The sequence below is a fragment of the Lampris incognitus genome, chromosome 8 (genome assembly GCF_029633865.1).
Source record: "Lampris incognitus isolate fLamInc1 chromosome 8, fLamInc1.hap2, whole genome shotgun sequence".
Lineage (NCBI taxonomy): Eukaryota > Metazoa > Chordata > Actinopteri > Lampriformes > Lampridae > Lampris > Lampris incognitus.
Window position 1 is genome coordinate 33,743,471 of NC_079218.1, and position 20,834 is coordinate 33,764,304.

Below are 20,834 nucleotides of genomic sequence, written 5' to 3' on the forward strand. Positions count from 1 at the left end.
TCTTGACTGTCTTTAGAAAGAGGTCACTAGTTACAGTGGCTTCAAAATCCCCACAAAAACTACTGACAAACCTTTGCTGGTGCTTAAATCGATTGCTAGGCATAGCTTGTTACAGAGCTCAGTAATTTATAGCATTCATAGCATAATATCTTTCCTCCAATTGTTTCTATCCAAAAACGTAAATGTAAATGCTTGCTTTGTGGTTTATCTTTTTACAAAGGAAAACCTTTCCAGTTGTTTTATTATATTTAGAATATAACATCTCTAATGTTTAGTTCCCTTGTGGTTGTGTCTCAAGAGCTGGGCATCAACTTTGACCACATTTGGCAGAAGACCCTGACGGTGCTGCATCCAATGAAGGCAGCTGATGGTAGTATCATGAATGAGACGGACCTGGCTGGACCAATGGTCTTCTGTTTGGCCTTTGGAGCCACACTGCTCCTGGTAAATCACACTATCAAGACAAATAAGCATTAATACATGTTAACATAATTCAAGATTAGGAAGACTAATCAATATCAGTCATAAAGTGCTGGTGTTTTGGCAGCACTAGTATTGCCCAAGACATCGAAATTGGCATTAATTTTACAGACCAAGTCACAGAGCAGTATCTTTTTTTGAGCTTTTCAACCTTGGAGGTCACTGTTGCCTGTTAATGGGGGTAGGCTTGTCGAGATGAGCAATTTTACCCATGGGGTACGGTATAAAAGCAACACTGGTGTTATTAACTCCACATTGTCGATACTATTCAGGAATCAGGAACAATTTGTGTCATTTCATCTTGTGTACTACATACACAAAAGAAACAAAATTCCATTTCCCCCAGCCCACAGCAATGCAACACAAAAGACAAAACACATATCCAAAAACAACACCACCAAAAATGTACAAAAACAGAGGCAACAAAGCAACAAAAAAAAAAAAAAACACAAACAGCCAACGACACAGTCGACCCAGTGCAACACAATCCAAAAACTCCACCATCCAGAGAACGAATGCCAGCAAGGATGACTGTAGGAACTGCCGGTCTGCATGGGCTAGCCGTTAGCTTAGCCTGCCTCCACTTCCACACCCTGTCAGGCTGCCCTCGGTGTTTCCTCTTCAGACACAGCTCCAGGCAGGGCCGTGGTCCTTGGGTCCGTTAGATGCAGCAGACCAGGCTCCCTCAGCCGATCCAACACTAGCTCTCCAGCCAGACACTTTCAACACGCCTCCCCCGCACTTCACATGACGACACAAACGCATACGCAGACAAAAACACTGCACAGTTGACACTAGGCGAGGCCGCTGCCGGACCGCCTTGGTGGTGTGAATCTTCACTGGCCTCACAATTCGATTCAGTTACAATTCACCTGTCAACAATTCGATTGCACAATGCATCGGTGTATCGCATCCACAATTTTCTATATTACTGCACATACTAGCTACTTTTTCATCAATTAATACAAGCAGTCAGATAAGTCTGAACTCCCTTTTTATTTAGAAAGTGCTTTCAAAAATCAGATGACCACAGTCCATACTATACAAAGCTGCATCTTTTCAATACCGGTATCTGTGTGACCCATCAGTACATAAATATTTAAAGAAAAAAAAAACATAAATCCTTATGCAGTATATTACAAGTGTGCTGTAATCTACAAAAATAAGGTTTTTACATAGCAGCGCTAAGGGTACAACTGAATGTGGCAAACATCACAAACATTGCCGAGAGGCGCAGGTAAACCCGCTGAGCCCCGTTGGTGATGGGGATTGAGGATCAGTGGAGGGTAGAGACACACTGATCCATTCAGTGTGACTTGCATGCAGCCCCAGACATATAAGGGCATCACAGACCTTTTATTGCTCAGTCTCATATGGCTGAATGCTACTTGTCCTCGCCGACCACATGTGGCTGTGTTAGCATCCCGGAGTCTCGTTCGTTATCGTAATTAATTAGACAGATCGCTCCACCAACTAAGATCGGCCACGCACGACCACCCACAGAATCGAGAAAGAGCTATCAATCTGTCAATCCTCCGTGTCTGGGCTGGCTGAGGTTTCCCATGCTGAGTCAAATTAAGCCGCAGGCTCCACTCCTGATGGTGCCCTTCTATCAATTCCTTTTAAGACCCCCTCTGATGAAAATCAAGTTTTTAACCTTGTTAACATGTACATATGGTGTTGGGGCAATGTTACAAGACATATCAGGGGCAAAATAAGCAGTCAATGTGATGGTTGAGCATATCTTCTTTGAAACTGCAGTGTACCAAGGACAGTCTCAAAAAAACGGATTCAGACAGGCAGGGTTTCATATGTCACTAACATAAGGAACCAATCCCGTTAATGGACGGGGTGGTGGTTTACATATTATGTGCACCCGCTTCGGCGACGCGAGCCAGAAGAAAAGCAATGTAGCTACGTATTGGAATTTTGCCAGCTATAAGTTTTGTTTTCGGCTGCAAATTTACAAAAGGAGAAATGGTGAGCCTTCATTTATTACCAAAAGATACAAAAATCTGAGAGAAATGGGTACAGATTTGGAAAAATCGGAAGGTCCCAGCCAAACTTCTAGAGAAAACAAGGGATTGCAGTAGCCATTTCCAAGAGCACTGTTTTGAAAATGTAATACAAAAGCAGATGGGTTTTGCCACAAAATTTACGTTGAAGCCCGATGCTGTGCCATCCATTTATCCTGGGGACACAGCAAATACGAGCCGACATGTTGGTCAACGTGTAAGTTTATCTTTCTTTCTCTTTCACCAGAGGCATCCCAACTGATGTCTCTTCCCTGACTCTATCTCCCTCATGCTTCTACTACTCTTTCCACTTTACCGCTATCTTTCATTAGGCCATATAAATAAGGGTAAATTAACTGAATAGTAAGACAAATGTTAACAGTAAATACAGATAGTGATCAGAAGAACACAAATGTGAGGAGAGTTTTTGATTTTTGCCATTTACGTTCCAGTCTCCTGCAGGCCCGCTTAAGAGCACATGTCTCATTGTTAAACCAGGGTGTAGGCCTCTTCAGTCACCTAGCTCTGGTAGTGAGAGGTGCAACTGAATCAAGGAGACTAGAGAGCCACATTTAAGTCACTAGTAAAATTTTCAACAGAGTCAGTTGCCACAGTGAAAAGAGCCAAGACTTCAGGCAGCTGCTGGCCAAATTTAGCCACGGTGAAGGGACAATGTGGCGAGTGGCAATTACATCTGTGCCGACATTAACTGGACAGGCCAATATTGCTTCAAATTTGATGAGAAAATCATCTGACATAGCAGATGTGGTTGGCAAGACATTTAGATCAGAAACAGTTATCCCTTTAGATAAAACTAAATCAAGGGTGTTACCACTGCAATGAGACGACTCTTGAGCTAACTGAGCGAACCCAAAAGTATCAACTAGTGCCAGAAAGGCTTTACTTAGAGGATCCTTATTCACTTAGAGCAGCCTTATTCAGATGAATATTGAAATCACCAGGAATTTAAAATCTCATCAGAGTGAGTAACAAGGCCTGAGACAAATTCTCCAAATTCTTCAAGAAATAATGAGTAACAGCCAGGAGGCCAATAGAGAATCACAATTTGGACTGAGTCAAGTCTATTCATGGCTGAAGGAGATGGACAAAAACCTCAAAAGACTGGAATTTAGATTCAAGTCTAGAAGTCAGATTTAAAATAGATTTATATATTAAGGCAACCACACCCACCTTGTTTATTTGCCTGAGCTACATGAGCATAAGTATAGTCAGGTGGGGAAGCTTCATTTAAGGGAAGGAAAACATTTGTTTTCAGCCATATTTCACATAACACAATCACATCGAAATTATGTTCAAGAATCAGATCATTTATTAGTAAGACTTCAGTAGACAATGATCTGATATTTATGAAACCAAATTTAAGTATTTTGTGGAAGTGATCAGTAGTAGGCAGAACTTTAGAGATACCAATAGGTGAAATATTAATTGGAATTAGACACCTTGTTGACAGTTTTGACAACCACGCTTTGGACGATATTTGGTCACATTTTTGATAACATTAGATGTTTGGTTCTGTAGATTATTAGGTACTTCGTTGCACATTTCACCACTACCAGTGGTAGGAATAATTATTAGATTAGTGCGATTCACATATTTAGGAGAGGAGAGCTTGGGAGCAATACAGCAGGGTAGGGAGACAGTCTCAATGTTATAGACCAAGCTATCAGTCTGATAATCTACATTATGCGAAATTCCCTGACTAATCCTATTAATTAAACTACTTGACTCCACATCCGCACTAGATTTAAACCTAGCAGGCTCTCTAATCACCTGCAACCTGCTGAATGATAATTCCCTAGTGTCAAACTAACCGTGAACAGCTAGGGTGAATGCCATGCACTTTCAGCAGGTAAGGGTGGCCCCAGAAAGAAGGCCAGTTGTCAACAAAGCTGAATCCCTGCTCATTACAGTAACGAGCCAGCCAGAGGTTCATTGAGGTGAGCCTACTGTACATCTCATCATTACTCCTCACAGCTAAAGGACCAGAGACAATTAATCGATGTCGACACATCTTTCTGGCAAACTCAAGCGTTCTGACTAGACTGGCTTTTGTGATCTCTGATTGCTTCATCCTAGCATTATTGGTGCCGACATGAATAACAATGTTGCTGAAAGTAGTGGTGCTGTGTGCCTGGGTTCCCTGACTCCCTTCATGATGCCAGCACCCTAAGATTATCCACTATGTTGCAGACTCCGGCCCCGGGTAAACAGTGAACCAAGGCTGGCAAAGCTAATCTAATATTGTGGGTAATGGAGTCTCCTATCACTAGCGTGCGTTGCTTTACTCTGTCGACAGGAGCAAGAGAAGCACGCTGGCCGGTAGGACTACCAACAGGACTGATGAGTGGTGAAAACCGGTTTGCAGTCAGGAGAGGTGACTGCAGACCAGGCCACATGACCAGTGGCTTGCTCTTGCGAGCCTTCCCATGCTGATTAACAGAGACAAACTCCGCCGCATCTGCCGACAAGGCTGAGCTAGTGCTAACAATAGCAGGTCTGCTGTCAGGCCTGGGGCTAAGGTTATCTGGAGTGCCCGTCACATCTAACGTAATCCTAGCCGAAAGGAGATGCTCAAACTCACAAACACGTCACTCTAGTAGAGACAACCTATCTGTAACTACGGAGCAGTCACCACAAACCATCGTTTTAACGAGGCTGCTTTGACTGTGAATGTAATAGAACTAACTGCTAAGCTAGGCTAAGCTCAAAGCTAGTAACAAACTAGGAACAAGAAGCTGCCTACTAAACACAAGAGTCATATGAGAAAGAAAACTGGAGAATCTAGCAATAGGTGAACTAAGCACAGAAAATAGCTAAATCAGAACAAAATGAAGAGATTAGGGCAGAATATGGAGAAGAGATAGTAAGAAAATAAAAGTTGTCGATCTCACGAAGCCACCTCTCATGAAGTCGAGTCGACGGTGAGCAGTTATATGCACTGCAAGCAAGTGGAGGAGATTTGAAATAAGGGTGGGAATAATTTGCATTGTCATAGATTCTGGATCCCCCCCTTTTTTTCTCCCCAGTTGTACTTGGCCAATTACCCCACTCTCCGAGCCATCCCAGTCGCTGCTCCACCCCCTCTGCCAAGCCAGGGAGGGCTGCAGACTACCGCATGCCTCTTCCGATACATGTGGAGTCGCCAGCCACTTCTTTTCACCTGACAGTGAGGAGTTTTGCCAGGGGATGTAGCACATGGGAGGATCACACTATTCCCCCCAGTTCCACCCCCCCCCCCAAACAGGCACCCTGACTGACCAGAGGAGGCGCAAGTGCAGCGACCAAGACACATACCCACACCCAGCTTCTCACCCACAGACACAGCCAATTGTGTCTGTAGGGACACCCGACCAAGCCAGAGGTAACATGGGGATTCAAACTGGCGATCCCCGAGATTCTGGATTTTTTAATGAAGGGGGAGGAGTGGATGTGATTTTCAGGATTTTAACAAGATAATTGAACTTATTTTGCAGAAAAAACACATTAGACAATTTATTATATCAAGCAGAGCATTTTATGTCTTAAAAGATGACTGGAAGGGGACTTTTAAGTTTCTGCTTTGTGACCATACTCCACCCAGAACCAAAGACTTTGGTTTCCCAGATGCTACCCAGTGGGTCATGAGTATTAACACAGCTGGATCGCTAGTTGGCATTGTTATTGTTGGAACTACAACGATATCTGGTTGGAAAATTAACAATCAACATTAGTAGGCTATAATTTTGTGTGATTATATTCTGTCACTGCATCGTGATGCATCTTATAATGTAGAAATTTCCACACCTCTACTATTTTGTATTTACAGAGTGCATAATTCAAGACTGTGAATTATGCAATCTCTATAAATGCACACACAAGGGTGTCCAGTGAGTTGATCACAAACCAACAAGATTGCAAAACAATCTCGCCGGTCACGTCATGTTTTCAGACCCTCAGCAAATGATTACGTGTTAGTGGCAATAGGTGGTTTATACTGGTTATCAGAAGTAATAAATAACAACACTAACATAAAACTGGGACAACCCTAGCTAGCTGTGTTGCCTGTCTAAAATTTCCTTGCCAAAAACATTTCCAAGTACATCACTGATGTTATTTCTATGGATTCCATTGCCTCTTATTAAGTGCATGCAGTTAAGGGAAGACTGTGTCTGCTGTGTAGTTTATAATTTTCTGTTTTAAACTGACTGCTGTAAACATCTAAGTCTACTTTGACAATTAAAACTCTATGCTGTCAGACAATACATGACTAGATTTATACCCAGACAAGATGTTTTTGAGCAGCAATACATTTTAATGACACTTCAATAAAACGTGGTGGTCATTATCTCCATATCTGCACATCTGTCTTTTACAGCTGTGCTGCTGTCACTGCTCGTGTGCGCGTATCCAACTTTGATTTACTGTGTGTAATTGGTTTATGCAGGCCTATATTCATAGATACGAGCTGAGGCTCAAAGAATGAAAGGTGTCATCCATTGTAATATACTATATCTTCTTTTCATTCTATGAACTTAAAGCTTATCTTAGACTGTAACTGTGAATTAGGGCTATATAGATAAACTTGGTTTGATATATTGATTGTCATAACTCCCATTTCCAGACGGGGAAGATCCAGTTCGGCTATGTGTATGGTATCAGTGCCATCGGCTGCTTGGGCATGTACTGCCTGCTTAATCTGATGAGCATGACGGGTGTCTCCTTTGGCTGTGTGGCCAGCGTCCTTGGCTACTGCCTCCTTCCCATGATCCTCCTCTCCAGCTTCGGAGTCCTCTTCTCTTTACAGTGAGTTACACACCCGAGCAGACACTGGTAGAGTAGAACGTATTGGGTTGCAGGACAAAATTAAGGTTGGCCTTAAACGCAATATATCCTTTCACAGTATTCATAGACATTGTTTAAATTCATTCTATGCATCCAGTTTCCATTTTGCGTTCCTAAGCTTACGTTGCAAATTATTGAAAAGTACAGCTCTGCCAGATGGTACAGCACTTCCTTATGATGAAATAAGTTTCCACTGCATTCATTTTCCTCTTGTTTGTTTTCATTCTTATATGGAGTGTTTTTTCCATCACTTGACTTGGCTACTCATGACTGTATCTCTCCCTTTGGCACTTTGGTGCATTTGTAGCATGGGCACAAAGTTGGTGGGGGGGTTTTTTTCTGGGGTTTTTAAGACTTGTTTTATTTGCTTCCGCCATTCTGTCTTATATTACCCACTATTAAAGCAACCTGATCTTAGCATTTGTTTTATTGTATACAAATTGCAATTCTTTCAGTTTCTAATTATGTGAACCTTTGCCAGATGATAGAGCTGGGATTTGTTTTGTAGAAAAGAAAATTACTTAAGGAGTGTTCGGTTTTTTTTTGTTTGTTTCCAAAAGCAGCGAGATAAATTAAATCCCATTTCCAGGGGAAATATTAGGCTTTCAGCGGAGGTAAAAAAGCAAATGTTTTTGTATGAATGTCAGACTAGTTATTAGTTATGTCTTTATTAAAATGAGTGCATACAATGTTAATAGATTAACTTGTTTGTAAGAGATATGGTGTGAAACCACAGTAAATGTTTTTTGGGAAAATTATGAATGAAAATAAAGCATGAATGGTAGGTGACTATGACACTTAGCAATGACCACAGTATCCTATTTTTTTTCCTTTTTCTTTTTGGCAACCATAATCATCAGCTAAATGACATGCCTTTCTTGTCAGTTTTAGTCAGGTCATGATACCAAGATGCTGTACCTAAAACTCAGTTTGTTCGCAGGCGTTCAAATATTCAGAGCTAACTTCCTGTTTTATCCTCTTTCTCCTCCCCAGAGGCATGATGGGTATCATCATATCTGCAGCAATCATCGGCTGGTGCAGCTTCTCTGCTTCGAAGATCTTCATCTCCGCGCTGGCCATGGATGGGCAGCAGCTGCTGGTGGCTTACCCTTGCGCTCTCCTCTATGGGGTCTTTGCGCTCATCTCCGTCTTCTGAACAAAATTATTCAGCGGCTGTTTCAGGAATGACCGCTCCCCGCCACCCTTTCTGTATTTTCAGTCTAATTAATGTAATTAGTCTGATGATTCTAATTAGAGAGGGGGGAGGGGGCTGTAATCTAAAAACGAGCAGCCACTTCTCTTTTCCATCTCTCCATCTCCCACACTGCGGTCCGACTCATCCCATGTCACCCCTCCAGAGACTGGTGAGGGGGTGCCATCTCTTTCACCTCCTCCCTTCTACCCGGCCCCCACCATGGCTTTCAAAGGAGAGGATTGCCTCATACATGTGGTGAAACCGAACTCTCCCTTGTAGCTTGTGGTTCTATGATTTATAAGGGCCTGACGGGGAGGGAACGAGCGAGGAGTTGACTCTATGCTAAAAGATGGGGCGTCAGATCACACAAATGAACTTTTGGACACTGACAAGGGGAAATGTTAAGTAAATGCAAAGCAGGACCGGGAACCGGACCCCAGCAAAACCCAGCATCCCGAACTAACTCCCAAGCCAGTGAGAGCTTTTGCAAGAGCTGCATCATGACTGGCAAAGGCCCACATGTTCTCCTACCGAGCCCTCAAAACGAAAGGAGACATCTTCCTCTTCTCTGGGGCTTACCCCCCCTGTCATTCCCCTTGCACACCCACCAGCGAAGGGAGCATGAGGGGGGGAACAGGTGCGCCAGCTGTAAACTCCTCTCCCTCATTTCTTTCTCATTTTGTACAGGACAAAAGGTGCCTCCACATCAATACCCCCCCACACACAGTGGTGTTCTGCGTGATGTGAAAACAGCATCTCCTCCTCCTTTTTATTAGCATTGTTGCTTTTTCAAGTGATAAGCTATGCATGAATTATACATTTTCAAAAAATTAACAGGTTTGATTAGGTGTTCAAATTAACATTCTAGGACTTTATTTATGGATAGCAAATCTCTGTGGGTGTTGCCCAAAGTCTCTGTAGCTCTTTTTCTTCTTTATTTCTCACTGGATTTTAGACTCTTTCAAATGCTTGGCGCTCTTTTCTGTTACTGCAAAGGCATACACATTAAAGTTCCACAAGATTATCTTAAGACGGTCTGCTTCGTGATAATGACAAATTTCTCAGTGAAAACGGTGGTCTAGTTCACACAAATGTAAATCATGTTTTCAGTAATCTGGGGGGGAGATGTTTTTCTTATCAAGTTGATAAATAAAAAAACAAAATGCCGCAAATTTAGATTAGATCTGTGCCATCTATTTTGGCCACTAACCTTTCGGCCCGCGAAACGTTCAGCAGTGCAATAGACCACTGTGATGACGGTGTTTTTTAAGTGTGCTAATGTCTTGTCTGTGTACTTACCTTGTACCTCCAGCAGCTTAGCAAAGTTTGGTCAGGTGAGTCTGACTCCTAGGGTATTTAGATCGTCTCCTTTGCTACACTTCCAGTTGATTTGTCCTCCTCTCCGGCCCTTGGCAATAAAGAACTGCCTTGTCAACCCATCGTCTGTGCGTAATGGGTTGGCCAGGTAGTCTCAGCTGTTGCCGGATTGTAAACGTTCAGCTAGCGATGAGTGCCTGTTGTATTGATGCCACGTGTACATACTCACATTATTTATGTCCAAAGACTGGATAATAACAGACTTGTGTTGATGTTAAAATCTGTTATTATCCACAGCACACCCTTATTTTGTCCTGTTTTTGTCCATCAAACATTGTGAAGCATGTTTTGTTTTGTGTTGCACAGACAAAAACATGTCAGAAGAATCAAACTCACTTTAGCAAAGAAAAACGCTTCATGATGCAGGATCAATAAAATTACTTATTAACCGACAAAATGCCACCTTTTTACGTTTTAAAAAAAATATGTTCCATACAAGTGAAGCCATGTATCAGCCATTAAAAAGTCCCCCTCTTTAATCACAAGTATGTTTTTACTAGTCCCATGTTTCCTGGAGAGAAAACATCTGGGTACATTCAAAAATTGTTTTGTTTTGGTTTGGGTTTTTTTTTCTGAAAATCAGCAGCTCTTCTCATCCCCAATTGTTTTTAATGAGTTGGCTGACTAGTTTGGCCATCTCACAGTGTGGGCAAACAGATTTTTTCTGGTCATGTTGATGTGTTTGAAACCAATAGACAGCCTGACTGTGGAGTCGGTTCACGGGGCCGCTGTGTGGCCGTTCAGTTTTCCTAAACCACACAAGAAGTAGCAGCAAGCAGAGTGAACATGAAGGGAAAAATAAAAAAAAACAACTTTGAATTTACCGTGTACTGAGGTATATTTTTTCAGTATATATATTTTTGGTAACTGTAAAGCAGTCTCCTTCTGCAGAGTTGATATTGTTTATTTGTTTTCACTCAATTGTCCAGGCCATTTCACAACTTAGGAGTTTTTCTTTACCATGATCAAGTGAAGCTCTTCAATGTAAAGGCTTCACATAGTGTTTGTCAAGAAGGTGGACAGTCGGCGTTGTGCGACTATGACAGTCCCATCTTGTTTCTGCACTGCCCCTCTGGGATTTCTGTGTGTTAAAGTGTAGAGGAAATTCACACACAGGAAAGTCTCTGAAATTGATGATAGCCCTCTCAGCAGCCATGAATATTTCAGAGATGGAAAATGGGAGTGCTTTTTAGTGCAAAAAAAAAAAATCAACATCCAGGACTTACTCTGGATTTCGAGCACACCTAGCAGGAGCGTACTCCACTCACGGGCAGGCCTCTCATTTGACCCAGTATTTGTACATTATGTGTTTTCTACATCAATTTTTGAAAAAAAAAAAAAAAGCAAAATGGTGCAAAAAGCCACCTGTCATTTGATTGTCATTGATTTTCTTGGTTAAACACACGGGGTACGGCGCCATGCTTTTACAAGGATATTATTATCCTCTTTGTCTAAATAAAACTTTGCTTGTACGTGTTGTTAAGCTGCATTGTCATCACAGGTCATTTTTTATTTTTTTTATTTTGATATACTCTTGATCCCTGTAGGGAAATTACGCTCTGCTGTGTGGCTAGGAGCAGTGGGCAGCTGCCGTGCAGCACCCAGGCCAATGCCACTTCTTTTCCAATTGCCTTGCTCAGAGGGCACAGGCAGGAGTACTAACCCTTACATGCATGTCTCTTTTTTTTTTGGATGGTGGGAGACACTGAAGCACCCAGAGAAAACCCACCGCAGACACAGGGAGAACATGAAAACGCCACACCGAGGATGACCCCCAAGGTTGGACAACCCCGGGGTTCGAACCCATGACGTTCTTGCTGTGAGGCGACAGCGCTAACCACTGCGCTGCCGTGCTGCCCAGTGGGCCGTTGCATGCACACCCTGGGTTATTCAGGTGCAGAGGATCACAGACACACACGGACACCGTTGAATTGGGAGTGTGTGGCTCTTCATTTACTGAACATCTGCTTTCAGCCAGTTAGGTGCAGAGCTCAAAAGGGGTTTAAAAATCTTCCAGCTGGATTCACTCAGTGGCTCATATTTTCACATTCTATTCTTCCACCCAGGCTTTTCCTCAGGGAGAGACGTAATTTCAAATTACTGTGCTCGTTTTATTACTGAATCCTTATTCAAACCCCTTCTCATTGTGAGCACAAGCCCAGGGGCTGCCGACGCGTTTTGGCAGGGGAGCTAGGCGGTGAGGTCAGGAACTTGCTGTGTTCGCCTGTTGTTTGCAGTGCATGAGAAGTTGTTCTGCTGGAAGTTTAGGGGGCAACCGCAGTGTTTTGTTTACCTGCAGTGTGTTGAGGAAACTGCTCTGGAAAACTGTTGGATCAGTTTAACCTTGTCAAAATAGATGGTAAAGCAATCGAGGTTTGATACGCTGAGTTTAACGACTTCCCATTTTTAAAAGGTGGTGACCCCGGCATTCAGACACGACCTTATCCCAAATTGAACACAAGGCGTCAGCTATGAAACTAATGAAATCATGAGCTCTGACACAGAGCACGGACCTCACATAAATGCGGTGTTATAGGAAGTAGTGGTGGAGGTTATGTTGAGTTCAGCTGCTTACAGTTTTAAAGGTGATTTCAAAGTGAACTCCAATCACCGTGATGCAAACAAGCACCAAGATAAGCTCAGGTAAGACGAATACAAATGTGTGTGTGTGTGTGTGTGTGTGTGTGTGTGTGTGCGCATATGTGTGTGTAACAGCTTCAGTGGTCCTTGTCATAGATTCTACAAGTCTCTGAACTCTACTGGAGGGATGGACAACATTCTTCCAAAATATATTCCCTCATTTGGTGTTTTGATGATGGTGGTGGAGAATGCTATCTAACACGTTGGTCCAAAATCTGCCATAGGTGTTCAACTGGATTGAGATCTGGTGACTATGAAGGCCATAGCATATGATTTACATCATTTTCATCCTTATCAAACCATTCAGTGACCCCTCGTGTCCTGTGGATGGGGGCATTATCATCCTGGAAGAGACCACCTCCATCAGGACAGAGATGTCTCATCATAGGATAAAGGTGATCACGCAGCATAAAATACATATATAATTTGTGTGTGTGTGTGTATATATATATATATATATGTGTGTGTGTGTGTGTGTGTGTGTGTGTGTGTGTGTGTTGTTGTTGCAGTATGTACAACATATGTTAAACATGTAAAGCGTTGATAAAGCATCAAGCACATATTTTTATGATGATATTTTTGACTTCACAGATGCAGTTTGAGGTTTACAAGGTAAGCTCCAGCTTCTATTGAATATAATGAACGCAATCGCCTCACCCAAAATTAACTTAGATAAAAGTCAGTTATCGATAAAGCCACTTCTCTGTTAATCATAACAGACAATTTAACATGAAGCAAATTTAACTTTCACTTTCTCCCTACGAGTCACTCAGCAGACAGATTTTAGCCCTACCCGAATAACACTGAAGTTTCCTCTTTTTACTGTCAGTGGGGTTGTGCACAGAGACATTCGCTTTTTCATCAAGTTTAATGTGACACAGTTTACCATTAAACCAAATACCAAAACTACATTCTACATTGCATCTTTGTAACGATTTGATAAGTGAGGGGACCCAGTGGGGTTACTTGAGATGGTTTGTCCTCTATGTTCACACATCCAGACGGCCCACCCGTCGGCCCACCTGTCGCACAGCTGAGTGGTCTGTGTGCAGGAGAGCTGTTCTGATGGAGATCCGTTAAAAGACATCAGATGGAGTAGGAAAGGTGACTGTGTAAAAGGAGTTGACAAGCAGCATCAGTATTTGACCAAAACTCGCCTACAGAAACACATCAATCATAGCAGGAAGAGACAGGTCACAGATGTTAGGGCCCTAAAGAGGCCCCTGTGCTGCAGTTCACCTCTCCAGGGGTCTTCCTGTAAAAGAAAAGCATTTCCAAGCATCTGCAGTACAGCATTTCAAGAAATGAGCTGTTTCTGCAACACAGCGCTACCACAGTTAATGCCCCTTTTTGCTCCAGTTAAAGTGGCAGGTTACAGTAATTTGACTTCAGAGCCTTTGGTGTCATGACCGACCTTTTTTGCTTGTTAAATTGCATCGCTGTTGGTGAGCTTACTGTTGCACACACGCACTAGTGGCTATGATGTGTCTGTGATAATGTGGTATTGTACGACTATCTTTGCAATTATAATCCAGTATTACTTCTCCTGATTCTTACTGTTATTGTGGTTTGACTATCACACACTTACATTTGTAAAATTACACTCTAGTACATGACATGCCCTCTTCTGTGAGCATGACACATGGATATATATATATAGTAAATATAAAATCCAGTGAGTCAGGTAAATTCTTTATGGGACTGTACAAGCCTGTTTCATGCTATAAGCAATCATCAGCTGTCAATCACTTGACAGCTTGATTGATATCAGCTGATGATTACTTATGGCATGAAACAGGCTTGTATTGTCTCATAAAGAATTTATATATGTATATATATATATATATACACTACCGTTCAAAAGTTTGGGATCACCCAAACAATTTCGTGTTTTCCATGAAAAGTCACACTTATTCACCACCATATGTTGTGAAATGAATAGAAAATAGAGTCAAGACATTGACAAGGTTAGAAATAATGATTTGTATTTGAAATAAGATTTTTTTTACATCAAACTTTGCTTTCGTCAAAGAATCCTCCATTTGCAGCAATTACAGCATTGCAGACCTTTGGCATTCTAGCTGTTAATTTGTTGAGGTAATCTGGAGAAATTGCACCCCACGCTTCCAGAAGCAGCTCCCACAAGTTGGATTGGTTGGATGGGCACTTCTTTGAGCAGATTGAGTTTCTGGAGCATCACATTTGTGGGGTCAATTAAACGCTCAAAATGGCCAGAAAAAGAGAACTTTCATCTGAAACTCGACAGTCTATTCTTGTTCTTAGAAATGAAGGCTATTCCATGCGAGAAATTGCTAAGAAATTGAAGATTTCCTACACCGGTGTGTACTACTCCCTTCAGAGGACAGCACAAACGAGTTTCAGATGAAAGTTCTCTTTTTCTGGCCATTTTGAGCGTTTAATTGACCCCACAAATGTGATGCTCCAGAAACTCAATCTGCTCAAAGAAGTGCCCATCCAACCAATCCAACTTGTGGGAGCTGCTTCTGGAAGCGTGGGGTGCAATTTCTCCAGATTACCTCAACAAATTAACAGCTAGAATGCCAAAGGTCTGCAATGCTGTAATTGCTGCAAATGGAGGATTCTTTGACGAAAGCAAAGTTTGATGTAAAAAAAATCTTATTTCAAATACAAATCATTATTTCTAACCTTGTCAATGTCTTGACTCTATTTTCTATTCATTTCACAACATATGGTGGTGAATAAGTGTGACTTTTCATGGAAAACACAAAATTGTTTGGGTGATCCCAAACTTTTGAACGGTAGTGTATATGCTAATACTGGTTCTCTTGTATATCACTGTGGATTAAAGTGTCTAGTAAATAAGAAAATATAATTGCTATGATAAAAGTGCCATTTGGAATCACCGGTACAGTGCAGGCCACCCCTTTTTTATTATAGCTGATTGTTGATTTAAAGTTGTATCTTTAAAGAAAATATTATTGTTACTGATTTTTGTCATAGTAGAATAATTATAATAATACTAGAAGTATTGGCAGCTGCAGCGATGGCAGTGGGCAATAGTGCTTTCTTATTTGTGAGTTAGAAGAGCAACACTGTGATACTGCTTTTAAGCAGTTATTAAATGCACAAATGGGGGGTCTGTGTGCTCTGCAGTGTGAGAGTGTTATGTGGTGTTGATGGGAGCCAGGCGGCTGTTGGGTTGAGAAGGGCTAGGTCAGTTCACTAGGTCTTTGTTTTAGGATAAATTATGTTTTGAGGCCTCTCCTGAAACCTTATGGCTGCTTCTTAAGACATTTAGATATATGCGCCTATAGATGGCAGTGTTGAGACGCGCTGCGGTGGCTGTCCATTGACCGACCGTGTACAGTAACTTTAAGTAGTACACTGAGAGTACTGACTGTTTCCAGGACAGTGGTGGATCTAGAGATTTTTTCTTGGGGTGGCAAAGGGGTGGCAAGACTGTGTCCCAGAGGTGGCAGCTGCCACCCCGTAGATCCGTGCCTGTGAGGGGGAGGGGGATTCTAAATCGGCGACTTCTGTTTGAGATGAGTTTGGTGCGGGTCTCATTGACCTTCACCATGCATGTACATAAAATATACTTTAAAAACATATTATCTGATTTATAAATGGGGTGGCAACAGGGGTGGCAAGACTGTGTCCCAGAGGTGGCAGCTGCCACCCCTTGCCACCCCGTAGATCCGCGCCTGTTCCAGGAATAAGGTTGCCCTGAGGCACTGACCCCTGTTTCTAAACTAATGGTAGTTTTTACCAGGGAAATACATGAACAACCAATCGCTAAATCAAACTTTTTTGTGTAACATATCATTTGTAAAAGTGCAACCTGCTTTACATTAGGAAAAAATAAATATATATATAGAATAAGAAACATACAGGGATTACACATTTACAACAGGAAAATGTGCAATGTATGAAACTACTGCTAACCTAATAGAGCAAATGCATACATGTATACAAGTGTGCTAATGGTCAGTGTGTAAGACCCAGTATAGAGACCCAGGTATTGATTTGGGGACGGGGTCGGGGTTGGGTGGGTGGGGTCTCCCTTGGTTGGATATGGATTCGAGTTTGGGTAAAGGCAGGAGTGTCTGTGTACATGTCAGTGGTTAATGAAGAGGTTGAAGTGAAGGTAGGGGAGTAGTGTGTGTACACAATATGATAATGTGTATACACAACAACATAAACCACAGCAGGGAAAATATAGGTATGTATTGACTCTGGCCGGAATAATCACCTACGTTATAGGCAACTTCAAACCACCTGGGTTCTGGCTTTTGATTTGGTTTAGTTGATTTAAGTGTTGAAAACACATCCCATTTGGTAGACGCTTTAATCCAGGTTGCCTTCAGTGGAGGTCTGACCCCCATTCTTCCATTTGAATACCTTTTGTGTCATTCACACACACACACACACACACACACACACACACACACACACACACACACACACACACACACACACACGTAACACTATACGATAGCACTTACGTATAGACAGAATATACAAAATTAAATTAGGTTAGTTTAGAGAAACCTCATACGTTGTAATTGTTTTTATATATCAGCAGCATAGTGTACTATAATGTAAATATGGAAATTTAAAATGAATGATAACCTATTATGGGTTTGACATAGTATACTTTAAATGAGAGTGAATAATGAAAGAGTAGTCCATAGAGTTTGAGCTAATCAGCTCATCTTCCTGCCTCCACAGCCCAAGGCTGGGCTCACTGCAGAAGGCTATCTGCTGCTGGGTGGCAGTTGGTACAAAAGATTAATTAAGGCGATGCACCTATTTGTCACCAAGACTAATTTTTATTGTCAAGCATTCAACACTTGTGCACAATTTGCTGCAAGATACACTACCGTTCAAAAGTTTGGGATCACCCAAACAATTTCGTGTTTTCCATGAAAAGTCACACTTATTCACCACCATATGTTGTGAAATGAATAGAAAATAGAGTCAAGACATTGACAAGGTTAGAAATAATGATTTGTATTTGAAATAAGATTTTTTTTACATCAAACTTTGCTTTCGTCAAAGAATCCTCCATTTGCAGCAATTACAGCATTGCAGACCTTTGGCATTCTAGCTGTTAATTTGTTGAGGTAATCTGGAGAAATTGCACCCCACGCTTCCAGAAGCAGCTCCCACAAGTTGGATTGGTTGGATGGGCACTTCTTTGAGCAGATTGAGTTTCTGGAGCATCACATTTGTGGGGTCAATTAAACGCTCAAAATGGCCAGAAAAAGAGAACTTTCATCTGAAACTCGACAGTCTATTCTTGTTCTTAGAAATGAAGGCTATTCCATGCGAGAAATTGCTAAGAAATTGAAGATTTCCTACACCGGTGTGTACTACTCCCTTCAGAGGACAGCACAAACAGGCTCTAACCAGAGTAGAAAAAGAAGTGGGAGGCCGCGTTGCACAACTGAGCAAGAAGATAAGTACATTAGAGTCTCTAGTTTGAGAAACAGACGCCTCACAGGTCCCCAACTGGCATCTTCATTAAATAGTACCTGTTAGAGCCTGTTTGTGCTGTCCTCTGAAGGGAGTAGTACACACCGGTGTAGGAAATCTTCAATTTCTTAGCAATTTCTCGCATGGAATAGCCTTCATTTCTAAGAACAAGAATAGACTGTCGAGTTTCAGATGAAAGTTCTCTTTTTCTGGCCATTTTGAGCGTTTAATTGACCCCACAAATGTGATGCTCCAGAAACTCAATCTGCTCAAAGAAGTGCCCATCCAACCAATCCAACTTGTGGGAGCTGCTTCTGGAAGCGTGGGGTGCAATTTCTCCAGATTACCTCAACAAATTAACAGCTAGAATGCCAAAGGTCTGCAATGCTGTAATTGCTGCAAATGGAGGATTCTTTGACGAAAGCAAAGTTTGATGTAAAAAAAATCTTATTTCAAATACAAATCATTATTTCTAACCTTGTCAATGTCTTGACTCTATTTTCTATTCATTTCACAACATATGGTGGTGAATAAGTGTGACTTTTCATGGAAAACACGAAATTGTTTGGGTGATCCCAAACTTTTGAACGGTAGTGTATGATATAAAAGTAGGGAGAGATGTATGGATAAAACTTGACATTGGGTTGCACGCTTTGGGCCCATAGTGGGAATCATGCGATATAAAGATAATAGTATGGTTATGGTCATGGCTGATTATTATTATTATTAGTAGTAGTAGTAGTAGTAGTATTAGTAGTAGTAATAATAATAATAATAGAATTTATTATAACAACAACAATAATAACAACAATAGTATTAATAATTGTAAAATTAATAATAATAATAATAATAATAATGACAACAACACCAATAGCAATAATAATAATAATAATAATGTTGATGATAAAAATGACAACGAGATGATAAGGATAATAATGTTACTGATACTACTGCTGGTACTGACTTTTAACCACCGACACTGCTACTGCCACACCGTAGTACTTCCACTACTGCTTTGATTACTGCTACCAACAATTATAATTACACTAATAAAAACAACAGTCATGCCATTTATACCAACAATTATGATAATAGTGATAATAGGTCTTATTTAGCTATTTTTTATGGAACATCTAGCTATCTGCCTTGCCTCCTGGTTCTCTGCAGTGAATAAAACCCATGTGGTCTAATGGAAGATAATTCTGCCTCCATTTGGCCTAACTCGGCCAAAGTCCATTGCCCTCCGGCATGCTGGCTTGACTGGTGAGGGTTAGCTAATGATGAAGCCGCCTCTGCTCTAATTGAACGACAGGGAGGCAGAGAGGAGAGATTGAGGTTCAGGGTTCAGGGGAGAGACAGCGAGACAGGCAGACACAGACAGACAGACACAGGGAGAGACAGAGAGAGTGGAGGTAGAACAGGTAGTAAAAAAAAGAGGTGAAAATAAAGAACCTTATAGACGCACATGGTTGAGGGGCCATCAGGTCTGATCTGTCTGCAGGAGGCAGATCAGACCTGATGGGTCCATATAGTACCTTCTCCGGTTGCTCTGCAGGTTTAATCAATGGTTTCACAGGCTCAATCAGAATCAGAATCAGAAATACTTTATTCATCCCCGAGGGGAAATTGGGTCCTATTACAGACACTCACGCTCTAGTAAAGAAAAACTAACAAGATACAAGATAATAGAAATAAATAGAAATAACAAAAATAGAAATAGAAGACAAAATAAGAAATAGAAGAATGAAATATGTAAACATACGTGCACCATGCTGCAGCATATAACACTCTATCTATACTGTATTACTGCAGCATGAAACAAACAGCACAAACAGCCGACAGGGTAAAACAAGTCGAAGGCAGTCTAATGACTATGACGATAAAGTTCGTTTAAAGACAGACTATCAAAATGTAATGAACACCGATAACTAAATCACAAGGTGCAATTGGCTGAAAGTCGACATTTCTCCAGTTTCTTTCCACGGGCTGTCATTCTTTTTTATATATACATTTATTTCTGATTTTTTCCCCTTTTTTTCTCCCAATTTAGTGGCCAATCGATCCCTTTTTTTTTTTAGTTTAAACACCCAGCCTTGTACTGCATGCATTCGCCAACTACGTCCCTCCGGCCGGCAGTCTCGAAGGAGACGCCTCGCCACTTTCGTGACAAGGCGAATCCAGGCCGAACCACTGCTTTTTCCCACACACACAAAGACGCATTCATGTGACGAACACAAGCCGACCCCCCTCCCCCCCAAAGACAGCGTTGCCAATTATTGCTGCTTCATCGAGTCCGGCCATAGTTGGATCTGACGAGACCGGGGCGCGAACCCCGGTCCCCAGTGGGCAACTGCATCGACACAAAGCCGATGCTTAGACCGCTACACCACCGCGGACCACGGGCTGTCATTCTAATGAACGCTTAACACTGTCAAATAAATCCAACCATTGTGTATATACTGTACTGTACATACTCCATATTATCCAAGGAACCATGAATTCTCCGGCATATCAACAACGCTCTGGTACGCTCTGTCATGTCCATCTACCTCAGGCATGTATGTAAGTAACCTGCTAACATCTATTTCAGCATCTCTGATATATTCTCTGCACCATTGAACTGTATCAACTCTTATTTCACCTGTAATAGTCAATCCTTGTGTATATATCTGAAGATTGTTGTGTTGTAGTGTTGTTAGTCTATGTTAAGTACACCGAGAGAGCTACGAAACCGGGGTCAAATTCCATGTAGTGCAAACCTACACGGCCAATAAACATGATTCTGATTCTGGTTCAGATTCTAATTCTGATTATGGTACATCAGT

General features: G+C 41.7%; 1 protein-coding gene and 1 long non-coding RNA gene across 3 annotated transcripts in view; both read left to right on the forward strand.

The window, feature by feature from the left end:
• yipf5 (Yip1 domain family, member 5) overlaps positions 1 to 10,731 on the forward strand; it is a 40,024-nt gene extending 29,293 nt beyond the window's left edge. For both annotated transcript variants that reach the window (XM_056284603.1, XM_056284602.1), the window contains exons 4-6: positions 299 to 444; positions 7,117 to 7,298; positions 8,331 to 10,731. In XM_056284603.1, the coding sequence (XP_056140578.1) occupies positions 299 to 444; positions 7,117 to 7,298; positions 8,331 to 8,493 (491 nt within the window). In that variant the 3' untranslated portion in view covers positions 8,494 to 10,731. The remainder of the gene's footprint in view (positions 1 to 298; positions 445 to 7,116; positions 7,299 to 8,330) is intronic.
• A 2,077-nt stretch (positions 10,732 to 12,808) lies between these two features.
• Positions 12,809 to 20,548, forward strand: LOC130116544 (uncharacterized). Its single transcript, XR_008810585.1, has 3 exons — positions 12,809 to 12,944; positions 13,141 to 13,161; positions 20,499 to 20,548. It is a non-coding gene; the product is annotated as an uncharacterized LOC130116544 (long non-coding RNA).
• Positions 20,549 to 20,834: the final 286 nt, after the last annotated feature.